The 24,968-nt window shown below is 48.0% G+C and overlaps 1 protein-coding gene across 1 annotated transcript in view; it reads left to right on the top strand.

The window, feature by feature from the left end:
- Nucleotides 1-24,968, top strand: part of LOC309552858 (uncharacterized protein) — a gene marked incomplete at its 3' end in the record, with an annotated part of 147,482 nt that overhangs the window by 45,564 nt on the left and 76,950 nt on the right. Inside the window, exons 2-3 of the mRNA XM_082253769.1 lie at nt 13,141-13,518; nt 16,756-17,085. Of these exons, the coding sequence (XP_082109895.1) occupies nt 13,141-13,518; nt 16,756-17,085 (708 nt within the window). The remainder of the gene's footprint in view (nt 1-13,140; nt 13,519-16,755; nt 17,086-24,968) is intronic.

Raw genomic sequence — 24,968 nt, 5'->3', positions numbered from 1 at the left:
TCTGACTCTGATAAGACCTCATATCTATTGGTAGAAACTGCCGTAGTCACTTCTGGTGCCCCTTTCACTTTCTTAGCTGGCTTCTGCACTAAGTTCCACTCACTTTCAGATTTACGGGTAGCCCTATCCTTTTTTTTCCTTCTCTTGTTACCGGGAATGTTCTCCATAGAGACAGGAACGGAAATAGATGAAGTGTGCACAGCCGGCCGCTGATCCTCAGCCTGCTGAACACTGCCTGTCGGTCTGGGGGTCTCCTGGACCTCTGGGTCCATCTCTTCCCTTGTTAGGATAACCCCATTCATGGAGGCTTCCTCCTCTAGATGCTCTGCTGCAGCCAACAGTTCATCTGCAGATTCCCCACCCATGTTATGGAAGGCCTCCGGGCAATCTCTGTGGAAATGGCCAAACCTTCCACATAGATTGCACTTAACATTCTCACAGGAAGAGCTGATATGGCCAACCTCTCCACAAAGATTACACTTTTGGATTGTACAGACGCTCGCCACATGGCCAGATTTACCGCATTTAAAACATAACCTGGGCTGACCAGCATAGAAACAAACTCCTCTCTCCCGCCCAATGAAAAAGGAGTTTGGCAGGTGATGGGTAACATTGTTAGTTTGCCTCAACTTAACCAGAACCCTCCAACCACCAGTCCAGATCCCGTCACTGTCTTTAGTTTTTGTCAAACCAGAAACCATTTCACAATGTCTCCTAAGCCAGATGACAATATCCTGGGTGGGTACGGACTCATTCCAGAAAATGATATTTACATTGGCTGTGTCAGGCTTGGAGATGGGAATGAAGATGAAATTCCTCCAACCTTCTTTGTCCCGAAACTGGGTGAAGCCGGCCCAGAATCTGTCCAAGTCAGACATGAGCTTAAAGCTGACATCATAACCTTGTCTATCGGGGAGGTTGATGACTGCCAGTATGTCTGCAGGCACAAACCCCATCTGCTGACACAGCAACTCCCTTACTACAAACCTCCTATCGGGGAGATCCTCTCTGGAACCCCTATGCTTAAATCTGACCACATTCCTCCTCTTGAATGCCTGACCAGAATAACTGTTACCGGTGGAAAAAGAAGGGGCCCCACGGCTCCAGGCATTCCGAGGAGGGACCTGACCAGATGGACCAGCATTGCCCTGTGGAGCAGGCGGTGGACCAACCAAAGGGGGGGAGCCTTGGGGGTTATTCTGAACTGACTCCTCCATCGCCACATTCTCAGCACTCTCTGACTGTTGCTGACCCCATTCAGATATACTGGCATTAGTATTAGTGACATCAGTATTATTCACATCAATATTAGTGACACCAGCATTGCACATCACATCATCACTAGCAGCATCATGACCAGTTAGCCCAGTGTTACCCCCATCATGAACAGCTAGCCCAGTGTTACCCCCATCATGAACAGCTAGCCCAGTGTTACCCCCATCATGAACAGCTAGCCCAGTGTTACCCCCATCATGAACACCAGTCTCCCCAGCATTGCTCCCACAATGAATATTAGTGGTAGCGGCAGCACTGTTCTCACAGTCCATATGCTGGGAGTCCACCATGTCACTTCTCTGAGTCTCCTGTACAGTGAATATCTGCTGGGTTACACTGACATTCTCACCATCCCCCAGAGCTGGAGGTCCAGCAGGAAAATCCGCTCCAACCTGGTGTTGCACCCCAATGTCCTCCAGAGGTCCCAGAGTCTTCCCTTCAGGAGACACCTTTGGTGGCAAGGAGCTTTGGACCAGATCCCCAGAGTCTGACTGTGAAGAAAACTCAGTCCTTCCACTCAGTCCTGCCTCAAATCGGTCACGATTCCTGTACACCTCCCCCACTGGTCCCATGTCTTCCAGAACAGCATCAATGTCCTTTGATACACCGGCCAGTTCAATGCCAAGGGAGTTTAGTTTGCTGTCATACATGATTTCCCTCTTGGGGTTGGCAGCTTTGAGTCTATAGACAGCTTCAATCTGCTTCTGGATTTTTACCTTGGTCTTCCTCAGAGCCTCCATTCTCTTTACCAGGAAAGGAATCTTATCAGCCAGGTGCAGCGCAGGTTCTGACTTTAACCCCTTCTGCTTCATGTCTGCAGGACGCTTGAACTCCTGATCCACCTTTCCATCACTAGTACTGGGCCGAGGGTCTCCTCCGGGTGTAGAATATTTCACTTGAGCAGTTTGTGGAGAATTATTACCACCCTCACCTTTATTCAGCTGCAGTTTGGAGCGTGATGAACGTTCCTGGCTGCTGCCCACCATTATGCACTGCTGTAAGTTTTCTGTAATGGTCTTTTGTTCCAGAGAAGTCCTCGTATATTTGCGAGGAGTGCTGGGAGCAACCAATGTCTCTGCTTCACTCTGAGCTGGATTCGCTTCACTGTGCTGGGCTTGCTGTGACTTCAATGGCTGGCTACATTGAACCATGCTTCCAGAGCTTGGACTGTGCTGAGTGACATTATTCCTTTGCTGAGCTGCACTCTGAACTGACTGAGCTGTGCTCTGCTCGGCATGCAATGATTGAGCCGTGCTCTGCTGGGCATGCAATGATTGAGCCGTGGTCTGCTGGGCATGCAATGATTGAGCCGTGCTCTGCTGGGCATGCAATGATTGAGCCGTGCTCTGCTGGGCATGCAATGATTGAGCCGTACTCTGCTGGGCATGCAATGATTGAGCCGTACTCTGCTGGGCATGCAATGATTGCAATGGCTGACTTCCAGAACTCAGGGTTTGCTGAGCAACAGTATCACACTGCTGAACAAGCTTCCTCATATCTGTATTATTGGTACTTTTCATACTGGACTTTCCTTCACAAACATTTCCACGTCTACTTACAGTCTCTGCAGATTGCTTTCCATTCCCAGCACTCCATCCTCCAACTTCACCACCAGCCACAGCTTCACATGACAGTCCTTGTGTAGGCCGAAAAGCCTAGGACTCTCCTGGGAGAGATCCCAGCCCAGGGGAGCCCAACCCTGGGCTTGTACCAGACATCAGAGGAGCTCAGCACCACACAGACTACAGCTGCTCCACAAGCAGCCACACCCTCTGCACAGTACCACTTCTCTTGTCCTGTATACTGGGTGTAATTCCCGGTATCTGTTCTTATCCTGTATGTATGGACTCTGCACATTATCACTTCTCTTGTCCTGTATGCTGGGTGTAATCAGTGGCGTACCTAGAGCATTTGGCACCCGGGCGGATCCTATATCTGGTACCCCCCCAACCTTAAAATGTAAAAACACCCACAAAAATTTCTAATGTTTTCAAGAGTATTTATTGCACATATTTCACAGCCCCCCATCACAGTGCCCCTTGCAGTCTGCCCCCCCCCCTTGCAGACATGGTACAGGAGATGGTCAGAGACTGCAGACATGATACAAGAGATGGTCAGAGACTGCAGACATGATACAAGAGATGGTCAGAGACTGCAGACATGATACAGGAGGTGGGCAGAGACTGCAGACATGGTACAGAGACTGCAGACATGCAGACATGATACAAGAGATGGTCAGAGACTGCGGACATGATACAAGCGATGGTCAGAGACTGCAGACATGATACAAGAGATGGTCAGAGACTGCAGACATGATACAAGAGATGGTCAGAGACTGCGGACATGATACAAGAGATAGTCAGAGACTGCGGACATGATACAAGAGATGATACAGACATGATACAAGAGATGGTCAGAGACTGCGGACATGATACAAGAGATGGTCAGAGACTGCGGACATGATACAAGAGATGGTCAGAGACTGCGGACATGATACAAAAGATAGTCAGAGACTGCGGACATGATACAAGAGATGGTCAGAGATTGCAGACATGATACAGGAGGTGGGCAGAGACTGCAGACATGATACAAGAGATGGTCAGAGACTGCGGACATGATACAAGAGATGGTCAGAGACTGCGGACATGATACAAGAGATGGTCAGAGACTGCGGACATCATACAAGAGATGATCAGAGACTGCAGACATGATGCAAGAGATGGTCAGAGACTGCGGACATCATACAAGAGATGGTCAGAGACTGCAGACATGATACAGGAGGTGGGCAGAGACTGCAGACATGGTACAGGAGATAATCAGAGACTGCAGACATGATACAAGAGATGGTCAGAGACTGCAGACATGATACAAGAGATGGTCAGAGACTGCGGACATCATACAAGAGATGGTCAGAGACTGCAGACATGATACAGGAGGTGGGCAGAGACTGCAGACATGGTACAGAGACTGCAGACATGCAGACATGATACAAGAGATGGTCAGAGACTGCGGACATGATACAAGAGATGGTCAGAGACTGCGGACATGATACAAGAGATGGTCAGAGACTGCAGACATGATACAAGAGATGGTCAGAGACTGCGGACATGATACAAGAGATGGTCAGAGACTGCGGACATGATACAAGAGATGGTCAGAGACTGCGGACATGATACAAGAGATAGTCAGAGACTGCGGACATGATATAAGAGATGATACAGACATGATACAAGAGATGGTCAGAGACTGCGGACATGATACAAGAGATGGTCAGAGACTGCGGACATGATACAAGAGATGGTCAGAGACTGCGGACATGATACAAGAGATGGTCAGAGACTGCGGACATGATACAAAAGATAGTCAGAGACTGCGGACAAGATACAAGAGATGGTCAGAGATTGCAGACATGATACAGGAGGTGGGCAGAGACTGCAGACATGATACAAGAGATGGTCAGAGACTGCGGACATGATACAAGAGATGGTCAGAGACTGCGGACATGATACAAGAGATGGTCAGAGACTGCGGACATGATACAAAAGATAGTCAGAGACTGCGGACATGATACAAGAGATGGTCAGAGATTGCAGACATGATACAGGAGGTGGGCAGAGACTGCAGACATGATACAGGAGGTGGGCAGAGACTGATGACATGATAGAAGATAGAAGAGCACTAGGGGGGCCAGAGAGCACAGAGGAAGCAGAGCACTGGAGAGAATTAAAGGGGGGGGTGGAAAGCATTGCAGGGATGTTGGAAAGTGTGAGGGGTGGAGAGCACTGGGGGGTGGAGGGGGGGTGCTGGAGAGCAGGTGGGGGGAAGAGCACTGGGAGGGGGGGACTGGAGATCACTGAGGGGGGGGGGGGCAGGGTGCACAGGGGGGTGGAGAGCACTGGGGGGGACTGGAGATCCCTGAGGGGGGGAGCCGCGATGCACAGGGGGGGTGGAGAGCACTGGGAGGGAGGAACTGGAGATCACTGAGGGGGGGGCAGGGTGCAAAGGGGGGTGGAGAGCACTGGGGGAACTGGAGATCACTGAGGGGGGGTGCCAGGGTGCACAGGGGGATGGAGAGCACTGGGGGAACTGGAGATCACTGAGGGGGAGCCAGGGTGCACAGGGGGGTGGAGAGCACTGGGGGAACTGGAGATCACTGAGGGGGAGCCAGGGTGCACAGGGGGGTGGAGAGCACTGGGGGGGGACTGGAGATCCCTGAGGGGGTAGCCATGGCGCACAAGGGACTGTAGATCACTGAGGGGGGGGAGCCAGGGTGCACAGGGGGTGGAGAGCACTGGGGGGTGCCAGGGTGCACAGGGGGGGTGGAGAGCACTGGGGGGACTGGAGATCACTGAGGGGGGGCAGGGTGCACAGGGGGGGGTGGAGAGCACTGGGGGAACTGGGGATCACTGAGGGGGGGCAGGGTGCACAGGGGGTGGAGAGCACTGGGGAAACTGGAGATCACTGAGGGGGGCAGGGTCCACAGGGGGGGTGGAGAGCACTGGGGGAACTGGAGATCACTGAGGGGGGATAGGGTGCACAGGGGGTGGAGAGCACTGGGGAAACTGGAGATCACTGAGGGGGGCAGGGTGCACAAGGGGTGGAGAGCACTGGGGGAGCCAGGGAGCATTGGGGGGAGCTGCAAAGCACTGTGGAGAGCTGAAGAGAACTGGGAGGAGGGGGGCTAAAGAGCACTGGGGGGGTGCTGGATAGCACTGGGGGGCCAGCAAAGGAAGTTGTATATTAGGGGCGGTGAGACAGCTGCATAAAGAGGAATTGATCTTTTCAGCCTGGAAGAATCCATTAGGCAGATCACCACACAGCACCCCCCCCCCCCCCCCCCCGATGGTAGTGCCCAGACTGGTGTCCTTTCTCTCTCTGAGATCCCCTCAGTCGGACACCCAGGGCAGTGATTTTTATCAGGGACAGGAAGAAGAACTCGGCTTGCAGAGCCAGTTGCGGCCAGAGGACATTACACTTACATTACAGTGGACACTTACCTGCAGGCTGCAGCAAGGAGGAGGTGGGTGGAGCTACGTTACGTTCCTGGCGCAGAGGGGGAGGAAGTTAAACCCTCCTCTGCTGTGAATGCTGGGGCATTCCTGTGTATGCCTGACGTCACTGGTTGCTAGACGCCAAGCGGCAGTCAGATAGCAACCAGTTGAGGAAGCAGGCAGTGTGCGTTTCATTCTGGGACACTGTTTCGTCCCGGAATGAAACTGCCTTCACTCTGTCATGCTACATACGCAGCACCCGCCCCCCCCCCCCCTTATTGGTACGCCACTGGGTGTAATTCTTAGTATCTGTTCTTATTCTGTATGTATGGACTCTGCACAGTATCACTTCTCTTGTCCTGTATGCTGGGTGTAATTCTTAGTATCTGTTCTTATTCTGTATGTATGGACTCTGCACAGTATCACTTCTCTTGTCCTGTATGCTGGGTGTAATTCTTAGTATCTGTTCTTATTCTGTATGTATGGACTCTGCACAGTACAAGTTCTCTGGTCCAGCAAGGCCCGAAGCGAAAAAAAAAAATAGCGTAGGGCAGACATGACCAGGTGAAGAGGGGAGACAGGGTAGTAGGAGTTAAAAAATTATGTTATGTCCGGGGGGGCTCAGGGATTGGTGGAGGTATGTCTGGGTGGGGTTTTATGTTACAGTTTAGGAGGGGTGGTCTCTAATTTGGCGGTCAGAAGGAGATCAACGGACGAAGAAGAAGAAGCTTACCACCCACCCTCCCGGTTGTTCGGTGCTTGCTTACCTGGTGAGACTCTTTGCCCTGCTCTGGACTTGCCATGGCAGAGGTGGAAAGTTTGATCAGCCTCTTGATGAGGCTTATGTCCTCGGCGAGGGCTCCGAATCAGTCTTTTCCAGGGGGCGGTTCTTCTACCCCTGGACAGCTGGCCGCGAAGAGGCGGGGTTTCTGCTGGCAATTTAATGAGGGATCTTGTAAATTTGGGAGGACCTGCCGCTTCAAACACGAATGCTCCAGTTGCGGAGGTTCCCATCCTTTGTCCCGCTGTTTCAAGTCCGGTAAAGGACATTCCGGGGAGTCTGCGCACAAAGGGGATGACGCCGGTGAGGGTGGAAAGGCTGCGGCCGCCCGGTTGTTGGAGGAGGGTTTCTCAGTGGGTTTTCGTATCCCTTGTTCCATGGCCTCCGTTCCGCCATTGGCAAGAAATTTGCGTTCGGCATTTCGACACACGTCGGTGGTGTCGGAATAATTGCACAAGGAGGTGGCGCTCGGTCGTATGGCGGGCCCGTTTCCTTCTTTGCCCCTGCCGGATTTGGTGGTTTCACCATTGGGAGCGGTGCCTAAGAAGGAGCCCAACAAGTTTCGCCTTATCCACCACCTTTCCTTCCCAAAGGGTGGGTCGGTGAATGACGCGATTGATCCAGAGGCCTGCGCGATGTCTTATACGTCGTTCGATGCTGCGGTGGCTTGGGTGCGCCACTACGGGCGTGGGGCTATGATGGCTAAATCTGACATCGAGGCCACGTTCCGATTGCTTCCGGTTCACCCGGACAGTTTTCGCTTGTTAGGTTGCTGGTGGCAGGGGGCGTATTATGTGGATCGCTGCCTTCCCATGGGCTACTCCATATCCTGCGCATTGTTTGAGGCGTTTAGCTCCTTCGTTGAGTGGGTGGTGCAGGACGTCTCTGGGGTGAATTCCGTCATCCATTATTTGGATGATTTTCTTTATGTGGGTCCACCCTCTTCCAACGTGTGTGCTGTTCTTCTCGCCACTTTGCAGCATGTCGCAGGGCATTTCGGGATTCCTTTGGCCCCGGATAAGACGGAGGGCCCGGCGACTATGCTTAGCTTCCTGGGAATTGTAGTGGATTCTGAAGCCATTGAGTGTTGTTTGCCCGAGGACAAGCTGTTGGCCTTGAGAGCGGAAATCAAAGGGGTGCTGGGCTTGCGCAAGATTCAGCTGCGCAGCTTACAGTCGTTGCTGGGGAAGTTACATTTTGCTTGCAGCATCATGCCCATGGGTCGGGTCTTCTGCCGACGGCTGTCGGCAGCCACTTCCGGGGCAAAATCGCCCACTCACTTTGTTCGGCTCAATAGGGAACATAGGGATGACCTGCGGCTGTGGCACGGCTTTCTGGACTTCTATAATGGGCGGTCCTTATGGATGGCTGGGCCGGTCAGCAATTTTGACCTGGAGCTTTTCATGGATGCGGCCGGCTCTGCTGGGTACGGGGCTTTTCACCGGGGTTCTTGGAGTGCGTCTCCATGGCCGGGCGAGTGGCAGGAGGCGGGTTTTGTTCACAATTTGGTGCTATTAGAGCTGTTCCCGGTGGTTGTGGCCCTGGAGATTTGGGGTGAGGACTTCAGGAATTTGAAGGTTCGACTGCATTGCGACAATCTTGGGGTGGTCCAGGTTATCAACCGCACGTCGGCTTCCTCGCAGCCGGTGGTGCGGCTTCTTAGGTACATGGTTTTGTGTTGTCTTCAGTTAAATGTTTTCCTTTATGCTGTGCATATACCAGGGGTGCATAACGATGTCGCTGACGCCTTGTCTCGATTTCAGTGGGACAGATTCTGGTAGTTGGCAGCGGAGCAACGCGGGGTCCCGTGTCCCGACTGGCTATGGTGGATTGCCTTGGGGTCATCGCTGGATGGATCCGGCGGTCGGTGAGTGAGTCCACATGGTCAGCATATTACAAGGTGTGGTTGGAATGGCTGGAGGTGCTGCGGGTGGCTGAGGTGGATCCTATGGCTCCGGAAGTTAGGTTGGTGGTACTTTACTTTATTTCTAACCATTTCGAGAGGGCCGCGTCGGCTTCAGCCATATCGCGAAAATTGTCCGGCTTGGCCTTTTTGTTTAAGTTACTGGGTTGTTACGACTTTACGAAGGGTTTTTTGGTTCGCCAAGCGTTGAAGGGGTACAGCAGGTCGCACCGGCGCAGGGATGCCAGGCGCCCGGTGACATTGGCCTTATTGCATGACGTTTATACTACGTTGGGGGTGCACTGCGCCTCCACTTACAAGGCTTCCTTGTTTAAAGCAGCGTTCTCTCTCGCTTTTTTCTGAGCCTTCCGGATCGGGGAACTGGTCAGCCCCTCCAAAGCAGTTTCGGGGGGCATATTGGCACAGGATGTTTTTTGCGGGGAGGATGGGGTTAGTGTCCTTCTCCGCAGGTCTAAAACGGACCAGGCTGGTAAGGGTGTCCGGGTCCGGTTGTTTGCTGTACCGGCGTCGCCGCTGTGCCCGGTGGGCACGGTCAGGGCATTTCTGGCATTGCGCCCGCCGGTGGCTGGGTCCTTTTTGATACACGCAGACGGGTCTTCTTTATCGCGGTTTAAATTAATTTCCGTGTTTCGGAAATGTGTGGGCGCATTGGGTTTGGATGCAAGCAGGTATGCCTCGCACTCCTTCCGCATTGGGGCGGCCACGGAGGCCGCTCAATGGGGGTTGAATGAGGCAGCGGTCAAACGTATCGGGAGGTGGGACTCTAGGAGGTTTCTACTGTATGTTCGTCCACATCTGTTGTTGGATTAGCGGGAAGGGTGTGTTTGTGGGTGTCGTCTCTGTGTTCCTGCTATGATAGTTTGTTATTTGGTAGTGTCTTGTTCCTTTTTCTTTCAGGTTTGGAGCCTTGCCTCGTCTGGATTCTGGGACACTCCTATGTGTTTTGGGGTGCCCGGCGAGCAGACGTTCGTCCTAATGGTAGACAGCTGGGTTTCTCTCACCGGGATGCATGTGTCCGGTGGCTGGGGGTGACAGGTATGACGTGGGGCAGGGTGATACCGGAAGTACATTGTTTCTCCCGGGTGGATAGGCATCCGGATATTCTGGTGCTGCATGGGGCAATGATTTGGGAGTTAGGTCCACGCGGGACTTGATTAGAGACATCAAATTTGACTTCCTTCGGCTCCGCGCGGCTTTTCCGGAGTTGCTCATTGTTTGGTCCGATATGGTGGCCCGCACTTCCTGGCGGATGGCCAGGTCGGTTGAGCGACTCAATAAAGCTCGGATTAAGTTGAATAAGGAGGTGGGTAAATTTGTTTGTCGGAATGGGGGGTTTGTGGTTCGCCACTTGGAGTTGGAGGTGGATACCTGGCGGTATCTGCGGGGTGCCGGCGTTCACCTCAATGCCGAGGGGACGGATTTGTGGTCCCTTGGTTTGCAGGATGGGATACAGCAAGCATTGAGGGTGTGGAGGGCCACTCAAGGGTAAGGTTTTACCCTTGGCGTGCTGTGGCGTTTTTGTTGGTCTTTGCTGGAGGGGGGGGAGGTGAACATTTTAGGATAAGGATATGGTTTTGGGACCCATCGTTGGTATGTGTCCCTATGGTGCATTCCACTTAATGTCAGTTTAAATGGAATTTAAAATGGTGGCACTGCGGGGAGTGGGTTGTCTCCGAGCCAGTGTCGCGCTGAAGGCCTATTGGGGTAAAGGTCCCGCAGTGCAGGATTGGAAGTTTTTGGGGGGTGTCTCAAAGACCAGCAGGCTTAGCGACTGATCTGTTTCTGTTTTAAGGAATGTTTTTCTCTTTTATGTTAATTGAAGTTTAAATGATTAATAAAAAGGCTGCTATGGCCAATTTACTCCACTTACGGTGTGGTCTCATTCATTGAGGTAGTATAGGAAGGTTTGCATGGGGTGGGGGTGGAGTTTGGCCGTTCATGCAGGGGTACCAGGTTGGGGACATCTATTCTACACTGGTCAAGCAAGGCCCGAAGCGAAAAAAAAATAAAAATAGCGTAGGGCAGACATGACCAGGTGAAGAGGGGAGACAGTGTAGGTAGGAGTTAAAAATTATTTTATGTCCTGGGGGGCTCAGGGATTGGTGGAGGTATGTCTGGGTGGTGTTTTATGTTACAGTTTAGGAGGGGTGGTCTCTAATTTGGCGGTCAGAAGGAGATCAACGGACGAAGAAGAAGAAGCTTCCCACCCACCCTCCCTGTGTTTTCTTTTAGTCGTTATTGATTGCTCAGTTATGTTTTGTTTTCGCTCTGTTCTTTATGTGGTAGTTTTTTATGCTTGTCATGGCAGCTTGGTGTTTTTGTTGGTCTTTGCTGGCGGGGGAGGTGAACATTTTAGGATAAGGGTATGGTTTTGGGACCCATCGTTGGTATGTGTCCCTATGGTGCATTCCACTTAATGTCAGTTTAAATGGAATTTAAAATGGTGGCACTGCAGGGAGTGGGTTGTCTCCGAGCCGGTGTCGCAGCTGGAGGCCTATTGGGGTAAAGGTCCCGCAGTGCAGGATTGGAACTTTTTGGGGGGTGCCTCAAAGACCAACAGGCTTAGCGACTGATCTGTTTCTGTTTTAAGGAATGTTTTTCTCCTTTGTGTTAATTTATGTTTAAATGGTTAATAAAAAGGCTGCTATGGCCAATTTACTCCACTTACGGTGTGGTCTCATTCATTGAGGTAGTATGGGAAGGTTTGCATGGGGTGGGGGTGGAGTTTGGCTGTTCATGCAGGGGTACCAGGTTGGGGACATCTATTCTACATTGGTCATGTATGCTGGGTGTAATTCGCAGTATCTGTTCTTATTCTGTATGTAAGGACTCTGCACAGTATCACTTCTCTAAGGGTCTAAGGGTTCATGCACACAGCCGCAACAAGTGCAGTGTTTTTATCAGCTGTGTCCAGGCTCAGACATCTACAGATACTCGCTGTGTGCGTGGCTACATGAGAACAGCTTCAGCCACTGTCAGCTTGGTGTTATTTTGCATGCTGCGGTCATTTCCATACTTGCCAACTGTCCCTTTTTTCCTGGGACAGTCCCTGGAAATAGAACCCTGTCCCAGGTAATTTATATTGTCCCTGGAAGCGCCTATTAATCAGGCTGCCCATAAATGTTACGGAGAAGTAGTGCAGCTGAATGGGAGAATTATTCCAACTCTGCTACTTTGGCCTTAAGTTTGAAATTCCCTTTTTAATTTCCTGTAATTCTCTCTATATTGAGTAGACTCTATAATCTGATAAGTAGGCGAGATTAATTATGCAGAGTAGGCGGAGCTTCAGGGAAGTGGGTGTGGTAATTGATAGCTGTGCTGCAAAGTGTCCCTGGAAATGTTTTTTAAATGTTGGCAACTATGCATTTCATATACTGGAATCCACTGATTCTTGCTGCTGGAATCCTGTGACTGTATCTAAACAGCCACGTGAAGGAGGCTTTATTCTGAATGTGTTATAAAAAGCTGTGAGTGCGCTGCCTTCCACATTATAGTGGTCTTTGCAATGCTCAGGTAAGGTAAGCATGGCTTTGATATTATCAAGTTTTAGGCCCTGTTTACACATACTGCAGTAATATCCTCATGCTTTATGCTTTCTGTACTGGGCCACATTCATAAAACCCGGAGGAAGGAAAAACTTGTTGTTCTTGCCAATGACAACCAATCAGATTAAAATGACATGAGAACCTTAGAAAACAGACTGATTGATTACTGTGGGCAACACAAATAGCTTTCCCTTTTCCTAGTCTTTGAGAATTTGGTGTCATTTATTTTATTTCAAAAGACTTTTACCTGACACTGAACCCCCCCCCCAGAAAACAAAATCTACGGCCCTGATGCACGCTGGTCCTTTTTGTTAAGATCCATGACAACGGGCTCTGCCAGCTTTCCAGGGAGGGTCACATTAAAATGTTGCTATGGGATCACATGATCTGTAGTTTTATCCCTGAAGAAGGAAAAATAAAACAGTCATTGTGTAGTATTGGAAGCAGGTAGTAAATCCTGAGTATTTAGTGAGTAAACATAACTTCCCCCTGTGTAGGATTTTTGACATTTACATTAATAAGATCATTTATATCAAGCTTATCTCTTCTAGGATGTCTAAGAAATCACTGGAAAAAACTTTTCAAAGTAGTAATATTAAATCTCCCCTTATCTGTGCATTTTAGGGATCACAGGATCTCCCAGTTGTGTTTATCAGGGGAAAACTCGTACAGCGCAGTCTGGAGGTTCTGTTACCATTCCATGTTCATACTCCGACCCTGGGAGACCAGATGAATTTGTACGGGTCATATGGAGGGAGACACATGAAGAATATTGCGTATCTGCTCAGGACACAATCATTTCATCTTCTGGAAATGTTACAGAGAAATATGAGGGAAGACTCTACAGAGAGAAGGATCCCAACAGAAATTGGACGGAATCTATCAAAATTACAGGATTGGAACCAACAGATGGGCCTAGATTTTGCTGCCTACTAAACGATATTAGACATGGTGATTACATATTCAAGTATAGTAGTCACGGCACTCTTCTGCAGTTTCCAGGTAAATTTATCTATCTATCTATCTATCTATCTATCTATCTATCTATCTATCTATCTATCTATCTATCTATCTATCTATCTATCTATCTATCTATCTATCTATCTATCTATCTATCTATCTATCTATCTATCTATCTATCTATCTATCTATCTATCTATCTATCTATCTATCTATCTATCTATCTCACACCCCTGAAGCTCAGGAGTGTAGTGGTACCCCCTGGAGACAGAGTGGACTGACATTTACTTCAGGGATCGATCCCTTAGGCATAGTGGGACAGGTGAACAGATGGGAGCCGGTCCCTTTAGGGTATAAAAGTTTATTGCTCACACCAAAAAAATCTCTACGGAGAGAAGTATGGGCTTGCGATTGACTAGATGTTGACGCCAAGAGCACAAGTCCCTTCCCTGCTTCTCTCCTTGTTAGAACAGGGACTCTCCTGCTGAGGCTGTACCCTCAGCCATCTTGTGCTCAGTCCATGGCCAGAGGCCTCCTCCTGATATTCCTGGTCATTGACCTTCATATCCCCATAGGAATGAGAAAACAGAAATTGGGTTGCTGCACTTTACTAATGGCACAAACACATCACACTGACATACTACCTGGGGTCACTTGACAGTAAATTGTCAATTACATTTATTGGACAGTCTGCAGTAGTCACAGGTGAAAGCACATGCAGCAAGAAAGCCATCTTCCCTCTGACAGTCTCTTTCTTCATACGGGGTCATTAGTACTAACAGGAATAGGATCTCTGCAGTTGTCTCCTCCATAGGTACACCTATCCTTGTACCCTCTAAGGGGATAGCTTCATGACCTGGCCTAAAAGGCCCTTTAAATCCCATCCTACCTCCATAAGGGTCAGGAAGTCCACAGCCAACTCTCCTGGTTGCAGGTTTACCTCTCTCCAGCTTCCAGCCCTGTCCAGGGCCTCCACTTGCTGGCTACATTTCCATAAGTGTGAGGAATTTGGCTGTCATGCCCCAACTGCACTAGGGCTCCTTCCAGCCTGGCTTATATGGGGGTACTGACTGACCCATGACATCACTACAGGAGGGCTCTAACTAAAAGGGGCCTAGCACTGATGACACTATTTTCTGTAACTAGACACTATTCTAGAACCGAGCCACCTAGTGACAGAGCAGCTAACTGTGGCTCTATCCTCTGAAGACGCTGTTTACAATGAAACACATTAGGTGGGGTGGAACACATGACGTCATCACGTATGCTGGTTGGAATCCAGCAGTGCTTATGTATTGTTACACACCTGTGTTTGTCTACTTATTGTAAGTACATTACCTTATTAAAATTTCAATTATTTTTAAAATACTGCACTATAGTGTTCCCTCCTTACTTCTCTATGCTGAGCACATTTACACAGGATCGTACCTAGATGGAGTGATATGTCTGAACATTTGATGCTGTGGGACAGCACGGCATTTCATGATCTCTTTGTGGGATCAGTGTCTCTGGTAAGGAGTTTACCTTACATGCGGGTGGTGTGATTTCTTGGCCCCCTATATTCCTGCTGCACTGAATGCTCTTTGTCTCACACTTTAAAGGGTGGCTTCTTATAATTTGGGATTTTCCATCTTGATTTTGGACTGTTCACCGGGATATTTATCCATCTGTACAGACATTATATACAAATTAGCTTTTTTGCTTCATTCACTTTTTTAATCTTTCTGTTTAATTACTGAATAACACACATTTATATATGCTTGTTTATTCACATCTGAATTGTCCAAATGTACATCTGTAAGGATATATATATATATATTTTTGTTTTGATTTCATATTGAGGGTGAACTATCATATTATATCACATACGCTATCACATTAACTCCCCCCAGCACAACAGTGGCCAGGAAACTGCTATTGGTTGGCTAGAGGAAGCATGAATATTAAAACGGAGTTTCAGCCATTTCTGTGTTTATTAGAAGTCAGCAGCTACAAAAAGTGTATCTGCTGACTTTCAATAAACACACACTTGCCTGTCCCACGGTCCAGCGATGCGGCCGGGGGAAGCCTTAGTTCTCTCCTGCACCAGCATCACTTGTGTGGGCACCCAGCTGTGACAGCACGTGGCTTCACAGCCGGGTCCACACTGCGCATGTGTGAGTCGCACTGCACATCCTGAATGGCCGGGCAATCATCTGGGACCTGTGATGTGTCCCAATAAATTGCAGGGAGGGAGGGGGAGAGGAGAACTTCTACTCAAGCTACCTTGGTGGCCCGAGCGGAAGTGGCAGTGGGTACCTGTCAAAACTAGATACTGGTCCCCCCCCCCCCCCCCAAAAAAAAAAAAATGACATGCCAAATGTGACACGTCAGGGGGTAAGAAATCCTTATAGCGGAAGTTCCACTTTTGGGTGGAACTCCGCTTTAATATATCAGTCCTACTGTAGCTTCTTATACTAATACCAGAGGTAGCAGTGACATCTACTGGCAGAAGAGAGAAACCACAGCTGCTCTAAATTTAGGGGGAAAACAAATGAACAACTAAACTATAAATCAGTTACTTTGTTTACCACCCAGCAGAACTAAATTTGGCTAGTAGCTCCTGTGTAGGACAGGGTGGCTACATATATGTCTGTCTATCTATCTATCTATCTATCTATCTATCTATCTATCTATCTATCTATCTATCTATCTATCTATCTATCTATCTATCTATCTATCTATCTATCTATCTATCTATTTACACTTATCTTTCCAGTGGCCCATTTGCTGAAATACTACCACTTTGCTTCCCCCATGGTTGCTGCATGTATTCCACACTTCCTAGTGTATAACATACCTGTTATATCTATTCTTCCACCGCACTGCGTGGTTTCTTCTGTCAGCTTGTACATCACCACAGGAACCGTTGCAATTGGGAAAACAGGCATTTGACCCATTGAAAAATTCAACATTTCAACAAATAGGCCACCAAAATGTTAAGCGTGCTCCCTCTTTTAGGACAGATATTTCATGAAAGTGAATAGATTTTCCCTGTCACCATAGATGTGTCCACCTCCGGGCTTCTCTCCTGGGATTGGATGAGGGGAAGGTGGATCTGGCTGCTCTCATCCCCAGGTACCAATCCCAGGACTCAGAGTCCATAATCATTCAAGAATCCCTGGATAGACTCTGCTCTCTACAACAATGTATTCCTCTCTGTACAGACCCCTATACATCCATCCTATACATACATATACTGTACATACACTCTAACCCATTTTATTTGTCTGTATACAGATTATATCACTCAGCTGGATGAAGTGATGGCTGTTTCCGGGGAAGATGCCATCATCCCGTGTTATCACTCCAAGGATTCATCGACTCTTACAAAGGTCTCCTGGTATATTGCAGACAGAGAAAGTCATTACTGTACTGATAGACTCATACAAGAATGGAGTAATAAATACCAATATGGTCGCTACTCTTTGGTCAATTTCACTCAAGACGTCTCACTGCGCATTCGTAATATTGACAGATTATATCAGAGAAGTTATTGCTGTGTCATCTCTACCTCTTCTGCAGGCGAGAACCTGAAAAGCAAACAATTTACAAGGCTGGTTGTTGCAGGTACAAATACAGCACACTATTCTTTTCTTATTAATCTTACTATTCTTTTCTTATTAATCTTTGATTAACCACTTCAGCATCCCCCCCCCCCCCCCTTCATGACCAGGACATTTCTTGCGATTTGGCACTGCGTTACTTTACCTGACAATTACGAAGTCGTGCAACGCTGTACCCCAATAAAATCGATGTCCTTTCTTTGCCACAAATAGAGCTTTCTTTTGGTGGTATTTGATCACCTCTGCGGTTTTTATCTTTTGTACTATAAACAGAAAAATAACAACAATTTAAAAAAATATATACATTTTTTTACTTTCTGCTATAAAACATACCCAATAAAAAATGTAAAAAATCATTTTTTCCCCCCATAAATTTAGGCCAACATGTATTTTGCTACATATTTTTGGTAAAAAAAAATTCCAATTAGCGTATATGAATTGATTTGTGCAAAATTGATCGCGTCTACAAACTATAGTATAGATTTATGGAATTTTTTTTTTTCTAGTAGTGGTGGTAATCAGTGGTTTTTAGCAGGACTGTGACATTGCGGCAGACAGATCAGACACTAAAATTCTGTACTGACTGGCGAACAATCGGCCGTTCTGGTGACGGCCAACAAAAATTTTAATGCCTGCACACCCGATTCTGTTCGGCCGAAAAGTCGCTGTCGGTTGTCGGAAGCATCATACTAAAAAGCCGACAATCGGCCGATCATTCAGCGGCCGAATATTTACGGCCGACAATCAGGTACGTGTGTACAGGGCTTACGTTACACTGTTTGGGGACCAGTGACACCAATACAGTGATCAGTACTAAAACATGCACTGTCACAGTGTTAATGACACTGGCATGGAAAGGGTTAACATCAGGGCAGGGGCAATTAAAGGGTTAAATGTGTTCCCAGGGAGTGTTTTCTAACTGTGGGTGAGGTGCTTTGACTGGGGGAAGACAGAGATCAGTGTTCCTGCTTACCATAAACACAAGATCTCCATCTTCGCCTCTCCCCTTGTTTACATAGGCAGATCGCTGTTCTGTCTGCCTCGGGATCGATCAGCAGGTCCCAGCGGACATTGGGTCTGCCGGACCCGCTGATTGACTCCCGCTGTGTCCAATCACAGAGAGAGCGGGTCGCTGGCGGCGCGCATGCGTGCCCCCTACCCAAGGAAAGAAATAACGTACAGGTACAGGATTTTGTGCTAAAGGGCTGCCCTGCTGCAGTATATATGCGTTGTGGTCCAGAAGTGGTTAAAGTGTATGTCCAGCCAAAACATTTTTTTTTTTTTTTTTTTAGTTTTGAATAGGATGGGGAAGAAATAGAACCCTTGTCAGGTTTTTATTTCCGCCTCACTCCCTCTCTTGCTGAGGACATTTTACCAGGCAATAAGTGAGGGGGGAATCTGCAACATGAACTTAAATAGAATTAAAAATGCCTTTATTTCAATCAAATACTTTTTATTGAGTTTAACGTGGTTTTTTTTTTTTTTTTTCTCATACATACAAACAAAGCACAACACAAATACCTATACAGAACAGAAAAAAAACACAAATAAACAATAAATTATAAAAAAAAATTGAACCCCTGTCAAATTACTCAAAATATACACTATATTGTCAAAAGTATTGGGACACTTTCCTTTACACGCACATGAACCAGTCTTAGTTCCTTTACAGCTATAACAGCTTCAACTCCTCTGGGGAGGCTGTCCACAAGGTTTAGGAGGGCGTCTATGGGAAGGTTTGACCATTCTTCCAGAAGCACATTTGTGAGGTCAGGCACTGATGTTGGACAAGAAGGCCTGACTCGCAGCCTCCACTCTAATTCATACCAAAGGTGTTCTATCGGATTGAGGTCAGGACTCTGTGCAGGCCAGTCAAGGTCCTCCACCCCAAACTACCTCATCTATGTCTTTATGAACCTTGCTTTGTGCACTGGTGCGCAGTCATGTTGGAACAGGAAGGGCCATCCCCAAACTGTTCCCACAAAGGTGGGAGCATTAAATTGTACAAAATGTCTTGGTATGCTGATGTCTTAAGAGTTCCCTTCACTGGAACTAAGGGGCCAAGCCCAACCCCTGAAAAACAACCCCACACCATAATCCCCCCTCCACCAAATGATTTGGCCCAAAGCAAGAGGGTGGGCCAACTCAATATTGAACCCTACAGACTAAGACTGGGATGCCATTAAAGTTCATGTATGTGTAAAGGCAGAAGTCCCGATACATTTAGTAATATAGTGTGTATTGTGCTGATAATGTCCTTGTGGGGCATCAGGGTAATGGAGGTGATGAGGGGGCAGCTTCCCTGCACTGAAGAACTGCTAAAATAGCCTTGGGATGTGAAGACAATATTTCAATCTAGTAAGGATGGAGTTGGAAAGGACTACATTTTGCCCTCACTTACTGAGTGAGGTAAAATCTCCAACAGGAACAGAAATATAAAACTTTGAATCTAGAATCAAAGTGCCACAGAAGGGATTTATTTCAAATATCAATTGTGTATAAGAGCCAAATGGTTTCAGTGGTCAAATATGGCTTCTGAAAGTATGAGGACTGTCCATGCGGACTTGACGAGAAATAATGTATAATATTAATGTGGGATGTTGTCAAGAAGTACTCAGTAATGGTGGGTAAAAACCAGCAGCTGCACTTTATACCCAATTGATGTTTGGAATAAAATCTTTCCTTGGATTCTAATATTTCAGTGTGGCAGTTTGATTCTAAATTCAAAAATGTTGTATTTCTGTTCCTGTTGTAAACTTTACCTCACTCCCAGTTTGGTAATAGCGCTGTCTGCATGACAGAGCAAAATCCAGTCATTTCCAAAGCACACAAAAAATTGGATTGGACAAATACTTTAAAGTGATTGTAAAGTCTCTTTCTTTTCTTACATTACGAGACACAGAGCCATAAATTATAACATATGGGTTATATAGCCACCTACAGGTGAAGGACACTGGCAACCAATCAGAAAGGATGTCCCCCTATAAAACCCCTCCCACACAGGAAGTACCTCAGTTATTTCGCCAGTGTCTAAAGGTGATGGTCACGGTGGAGAGTCTCTCCACATTTTCTTCAAAAGAAGAAAGAAGATTATGCTACATACCCTGATCAAAGATCACTGAATCTAAGTGGTTAGCTATGATATCCATCTAAAAAAGTCAGTAGACTAAAAAGATGGTACCTGAGCCTCGGGAAGCAGTTACGAGGTTTTGCATGCAATGTTGTCCTTTTTAAGTGCTGGACCCTGGGATCTGGACCCTTAGTAATACCAAAACCCAAAGGCGCTCCGTGCAGGGTGCTCTACCGGTCCAAGGCCGTGCCCTCTCTAAAACAAGGGGGCCCAGTCTTTGAAGGTCGGCAAGACAAAGCTCACCGTGAGGGATGAAGATTGAATTCCTGTTTCAAAACAGAATCCTGCGGCAGGACTGGTAAGTCCAACTTAAAATATTTACACATACAACAAATGTAAATATTTTATGCACCGTTCCCTTTAAAAGATAACAGGGACCAAGTGCCATGTGGGTCTCTGCATGAGACTATGAATGTTAAGTTATGCAAAATACATCTTGTTAAAAGCTCTGGCCTTTCCTCTGGGTTTAAATGTGCCAATTGTATCAATTGTGATTATATGAGCTTGTGCAGTTGTGGGATTGATGCAAAGTTTGTTTAAACATTATTTCTTTGCTTATTGTTGACACACTGTTTTTTACCCTGGGCTGATCACCTGAAAGGTATCAGCTGTGACAAACAAAATTCAGCCTAAACTGCTCTCATCCCATGTTGCTGTTTCGCCTTGGTGCATAAGCCCCCGCGTGTTCACCCCCTCCCTCGATAGCGTGACTGTGGCGAAGGCCCCTTCGCACGCATGTGAATCTTCGCCTTTTTAAACAAGCGTATTCTGCATGGAGGGTGTGTTTGAACATGGCTGGCGTGCACGGGGACGCCAAATAGCATGCTGCGCATCCGCAATAAAGCATAAATAGGCTCGATTTATAAGGAACTGTTTCGAATGGGCTAGCCTCTGTCAGAGGCTGAAAGGGACACAGGGCAGCAGCAGCTGGGTTGCGTGAGTCACTGTGGGTGTATGTTACCCACACAAACAGGTCCTGTATCTGGGGTAATTAGTGCTGTGTGTGATAAGCTGGATAAGCTTGGCACAATCCCTGAGTACACTGAAGTTAGTATCTCAAGTTTTTCTTGTTATAAAGCAATGTCTGCCCGAAAAAGGGCTGGGGGAGGCACAGTTGGAAGGGGCACTGTGATGCCACCGTCAGGCCTTGAAGGTCCTAGCGGTGCTTCCTTTGTGTCTACTCCACCTGAAGAGCCAGAGGCGACTAGCCAGTCTAAACCATTACAGTTGCCAGGCATAGTAGCTACTACAAGTGCTTCTGTCACAACCTACATCACTAAGGAAGACTTGGCATCGGCATTGGCCAGCCTCGAGGGTAAGATTACTGGCATGATTGCAGCACCTCAAGGAGGGAGGAAACGTGATAGATCCCCCTCACCTGAACCACCCCCTGAATCAGTTCAGGATTGGGCAGAGGATGTGGAAGAAGTAGCTGACGATGACCCTATGGAAGGTCAAGCTGAGGTTTCCTCTTCTGGAGTCAGAGTCAGAGGAGTTTTTATCAGCCTCTCAAACCCAGAGATTGTTAATTCAGTCTCTTACTGAAATGGTCCAGTCTGGGTACAAATTTCCTACCTTAGAGACGACTGAAGTCTCTTTTTCCTCTCTAGGCTCATTGCGTCCTCCTCATAGCCCACGGGCATTTCCTATACATCCGCTCTTGGAGTAATTAATGTATAATGATTGGGATCATCCTGATTTTTGTTCCTCCTAAAAGGTTTTCTCAACTGTATCCTATGGAGGAAAAGTTTACTAAGAAATGGAATATACCCACTATGGATGCTGCCATTTATTCGGTTAACAAGAGTTTAACCTGTCCTGTGGATAATGCCCAGGTTTTTCAAGATCCAGCAGATAAAAGGTTGGAATCTTTATTGAAAGCCTCCTTAGCTTTTGCAGGATCTACAATACAACCAGCAGTAGCGGCCGTAGAGGTTTGTCAGTCTTTAAAAGTCTGTATGAAGCGAGTGTCAGTTCCTTGGAAGATCTGTCAGATCTACCTCACACTTTATGTTTCGTAGTTGATGTTCTTATGAACTCCATACGGCAAATGTCACGGTTTGTGCATATGCACAGAAACCTTTGGTTAAAGAGCTGATCTGCAGAATTGCCATGTAAAAAGTGTCTGGCTCCCCTTTTCAGGGAGAACGACTTTTTGGTGACGATCTGGATAAGTATATCCAAAAGATCTCGAGGGGAAAGAGTACGTTGCTACCTGTAAAAAGAAAGAGCAAGTTTCCCTCTATTAAGATCCCGAGCATTCATACTACCAGTGCTTTTAATTCCAGACAGTGGCGATGGCCTCAGCCATCTGGATCCGAAACCAAGCATTGAGAGCAGGGACAGAAAAAGCCCTGGGCCCAGAGATCAGCCAAGTCTTCCTGCAAGACCACTCTGTGAAGGGGCGCCCCCACTCATTTGGGTGGGGGGAAGGCTGCTTCGGCTCTCGAAGGTTTGGGTGGAAACAATCCAAGACAACTGGGTTATCTCCACCATCTCGCAGGGGTACAAACTGGGATTTCAGGTGTTCCTGCATCCTCGGTTTGTAAAGTCAAGTATACCGACAGATCCCCTAAAATGAAGATCTCACTTTCTGGCATTGGTTCAGCCAGGGGGAGTGAGTGAGTGAGTGAGAATAAAAAGGTTTAGGGATTTTTACTCAAATCTGTTCATAATCCCCAAACCAAATGGGGATGCGAGACCTATTCTGGATCTCAAAGCTCTAAACTAGTTTCTGAACGTTCATACTTTCCGTATGGAGTCAATACGTTCAGTCACTGCCTCCCTGCAGGGAGAGGAATTTCCAGCATCCATAGACTGTCATGGACTTGCAATAGTGTTTGGCAAGCTTACCTGTCCCTTCATGTCTGTATTAGAGGTCAGACTGCACTTCTGGTTTCTTTTTATCACCTCTCCTTCCTGTTCCTGCCCCACCCAGGTCATCACAGGAAGTCTATATTAACCAGTGCACTGCAGGTCTGCTTTGCTGTTCAACAGTGTTTGTTTCCTGTTTCCCGTGTGCTTGATCTACTTTTCTGTGTGCCGCCTTTGGCTTGTCTCTGACTATTCCTGTTTGCCTGTTACCCTGACCTTTGGCCTGTCCCTTGGTTACCCTTATCTGCCTGTTTCCCCGACCTCGGCTTAACCTTCACCATTCCGTGTGTCCTGAGTGGCTGCTTCCCTTCTCTCCCTACGGAGTGTGACCTGGGGGACCCCAGGGGCCGCGACCTGGGCCCAGCTGCAGCCAAGTCCATCCTCACCACTAGAGGCTCTGGTGAACACCTGCTGGGTCTTAGACTCCACGCCCTGGGGAATCTTGGGCTCACGTTCCGGTCCATCCGCAGCAGTCTACTATCGGGTTCACTACCTTGCGCTGCGCCCCCGCCTCCAACAGGGTGTGGTTGTCACCTGGCCACAGATGACCTGACATAGACATCAAGGTGCATATCTTCACGTGCCTATATTCCAGGCTCATCAAAGGTTTCTACGCTTTGCAGTAGAAAACCATCATTTTCAGTTTGTGTCCCTGCCCTTCGGGTTAGCCACGGCTCCAAGAGTGTTCACAAAGCTCCTAGCTCCAGTATTGGTTGTTCTAAGGTCCCAGGGGATATCTGTAATAGGATATCTGAATGATCTATTACTTATAGATTGATCAGCTTCGGCTCTAAGCCGAAATGTCCTCCAGACTATGCAGTTCCTAGGATGTCTGGGTGTCAGATCACTTCTTGGTAGAGGCCGAAATGCTGAGAGGGCTTCCCTTGCAGCTCGGTGCGAATCACCCCTGGAAGTGGGACAGGAGGTGACGCGTCCCAAGGAGCACTGGATGCTTGTGGAGTGCAGGTAAAGGTTCACAAGGATATCCTGGAACAACTTGCAGGGCCTCCAGGGAATCAAGCAATGTGCAGGTAAAAGCCAGGCCGAGGGTCATACACGGGTATCAGCCCAAACAGGTTGCCAAGACAAGGGGATTGAGCAGAAGCAAGTCCGTTGAGCAAGCCGGGATCGGTACACTGGAAGTCAGGCAGAGGACAAGAGAGCAAGGATGGTCACACAAGCCGAGGGTCAAACACTGGAGCAGGATCGAAGGGTCAGACAAAGCCGTGGGTCAAAGCCAGGAGAGAGAGCAGACAGGTCAGAAACAAGCCGGGTCAAACTGGAATCCAGGAAGTAGCAATGCACAGGAAACAGGAAGAGCTGAAGACAATCCAGCAATCAGATAGGCTGAGCAGAGTCCTTTTATAGGCCAGTGAATTAGTCTATGGCCTGAGTCCATTGCAGCCATGGGAAGTACTGGCAAATTTGCCAGTTGCAGCACAACCATTTCACTGACAATGAGTCTATGGCCTGAGTCCATTGCGGCCATTGGAAGTACTGGCGGAATTGCCAGTTGCAGCATGGCCGTTTCTCTGACAGTGCCCCCCCCCAAGGGGCAGCCTCCGGATGCCCAACCGGGCCAATCTTTCCGGGAATCTCCTGTGGAATTCCTGTACCAGCCTGGGGGCATGCAGGTTACTAGCGGGTTCCCAGGAATTGTCTTCAGTGGGGTAACCTTTCCATTTAATAAGATACTGTATGAGCTCACCCCTTCTTCGACAATCCAGAATGGTTTCCACTTCATATTCAGGTTCACCCTCCACTGAAACTGGAGGTGGAGGCAATTCTTCCCTCCCTGGGAAAGGGCTAGAAATTGCAGGCTTTAGCAGGGAAACATGGAATACAGGATGGATCTTGTATGAATTAGGTAAAGCCAGTTCAAA

The sequence above is a fragment of the Pelophylax lessonae genome (assembly GCF_965119305.1).
Source record: "Pelophylax lessonae genome assembly, chromosome: 4".
Taxonomy (NCBI): domain Eukaryota; kingdom Metazoa; phylum Chordata; class Amphibia; order Anura; family Ranidae; genus Pelophylax; species Pelophylax lessonae.
Note: the sequence above shows the minus strand (reverse complement) of the source record. Positions and strands in the feature narration are given on the sequence as shown.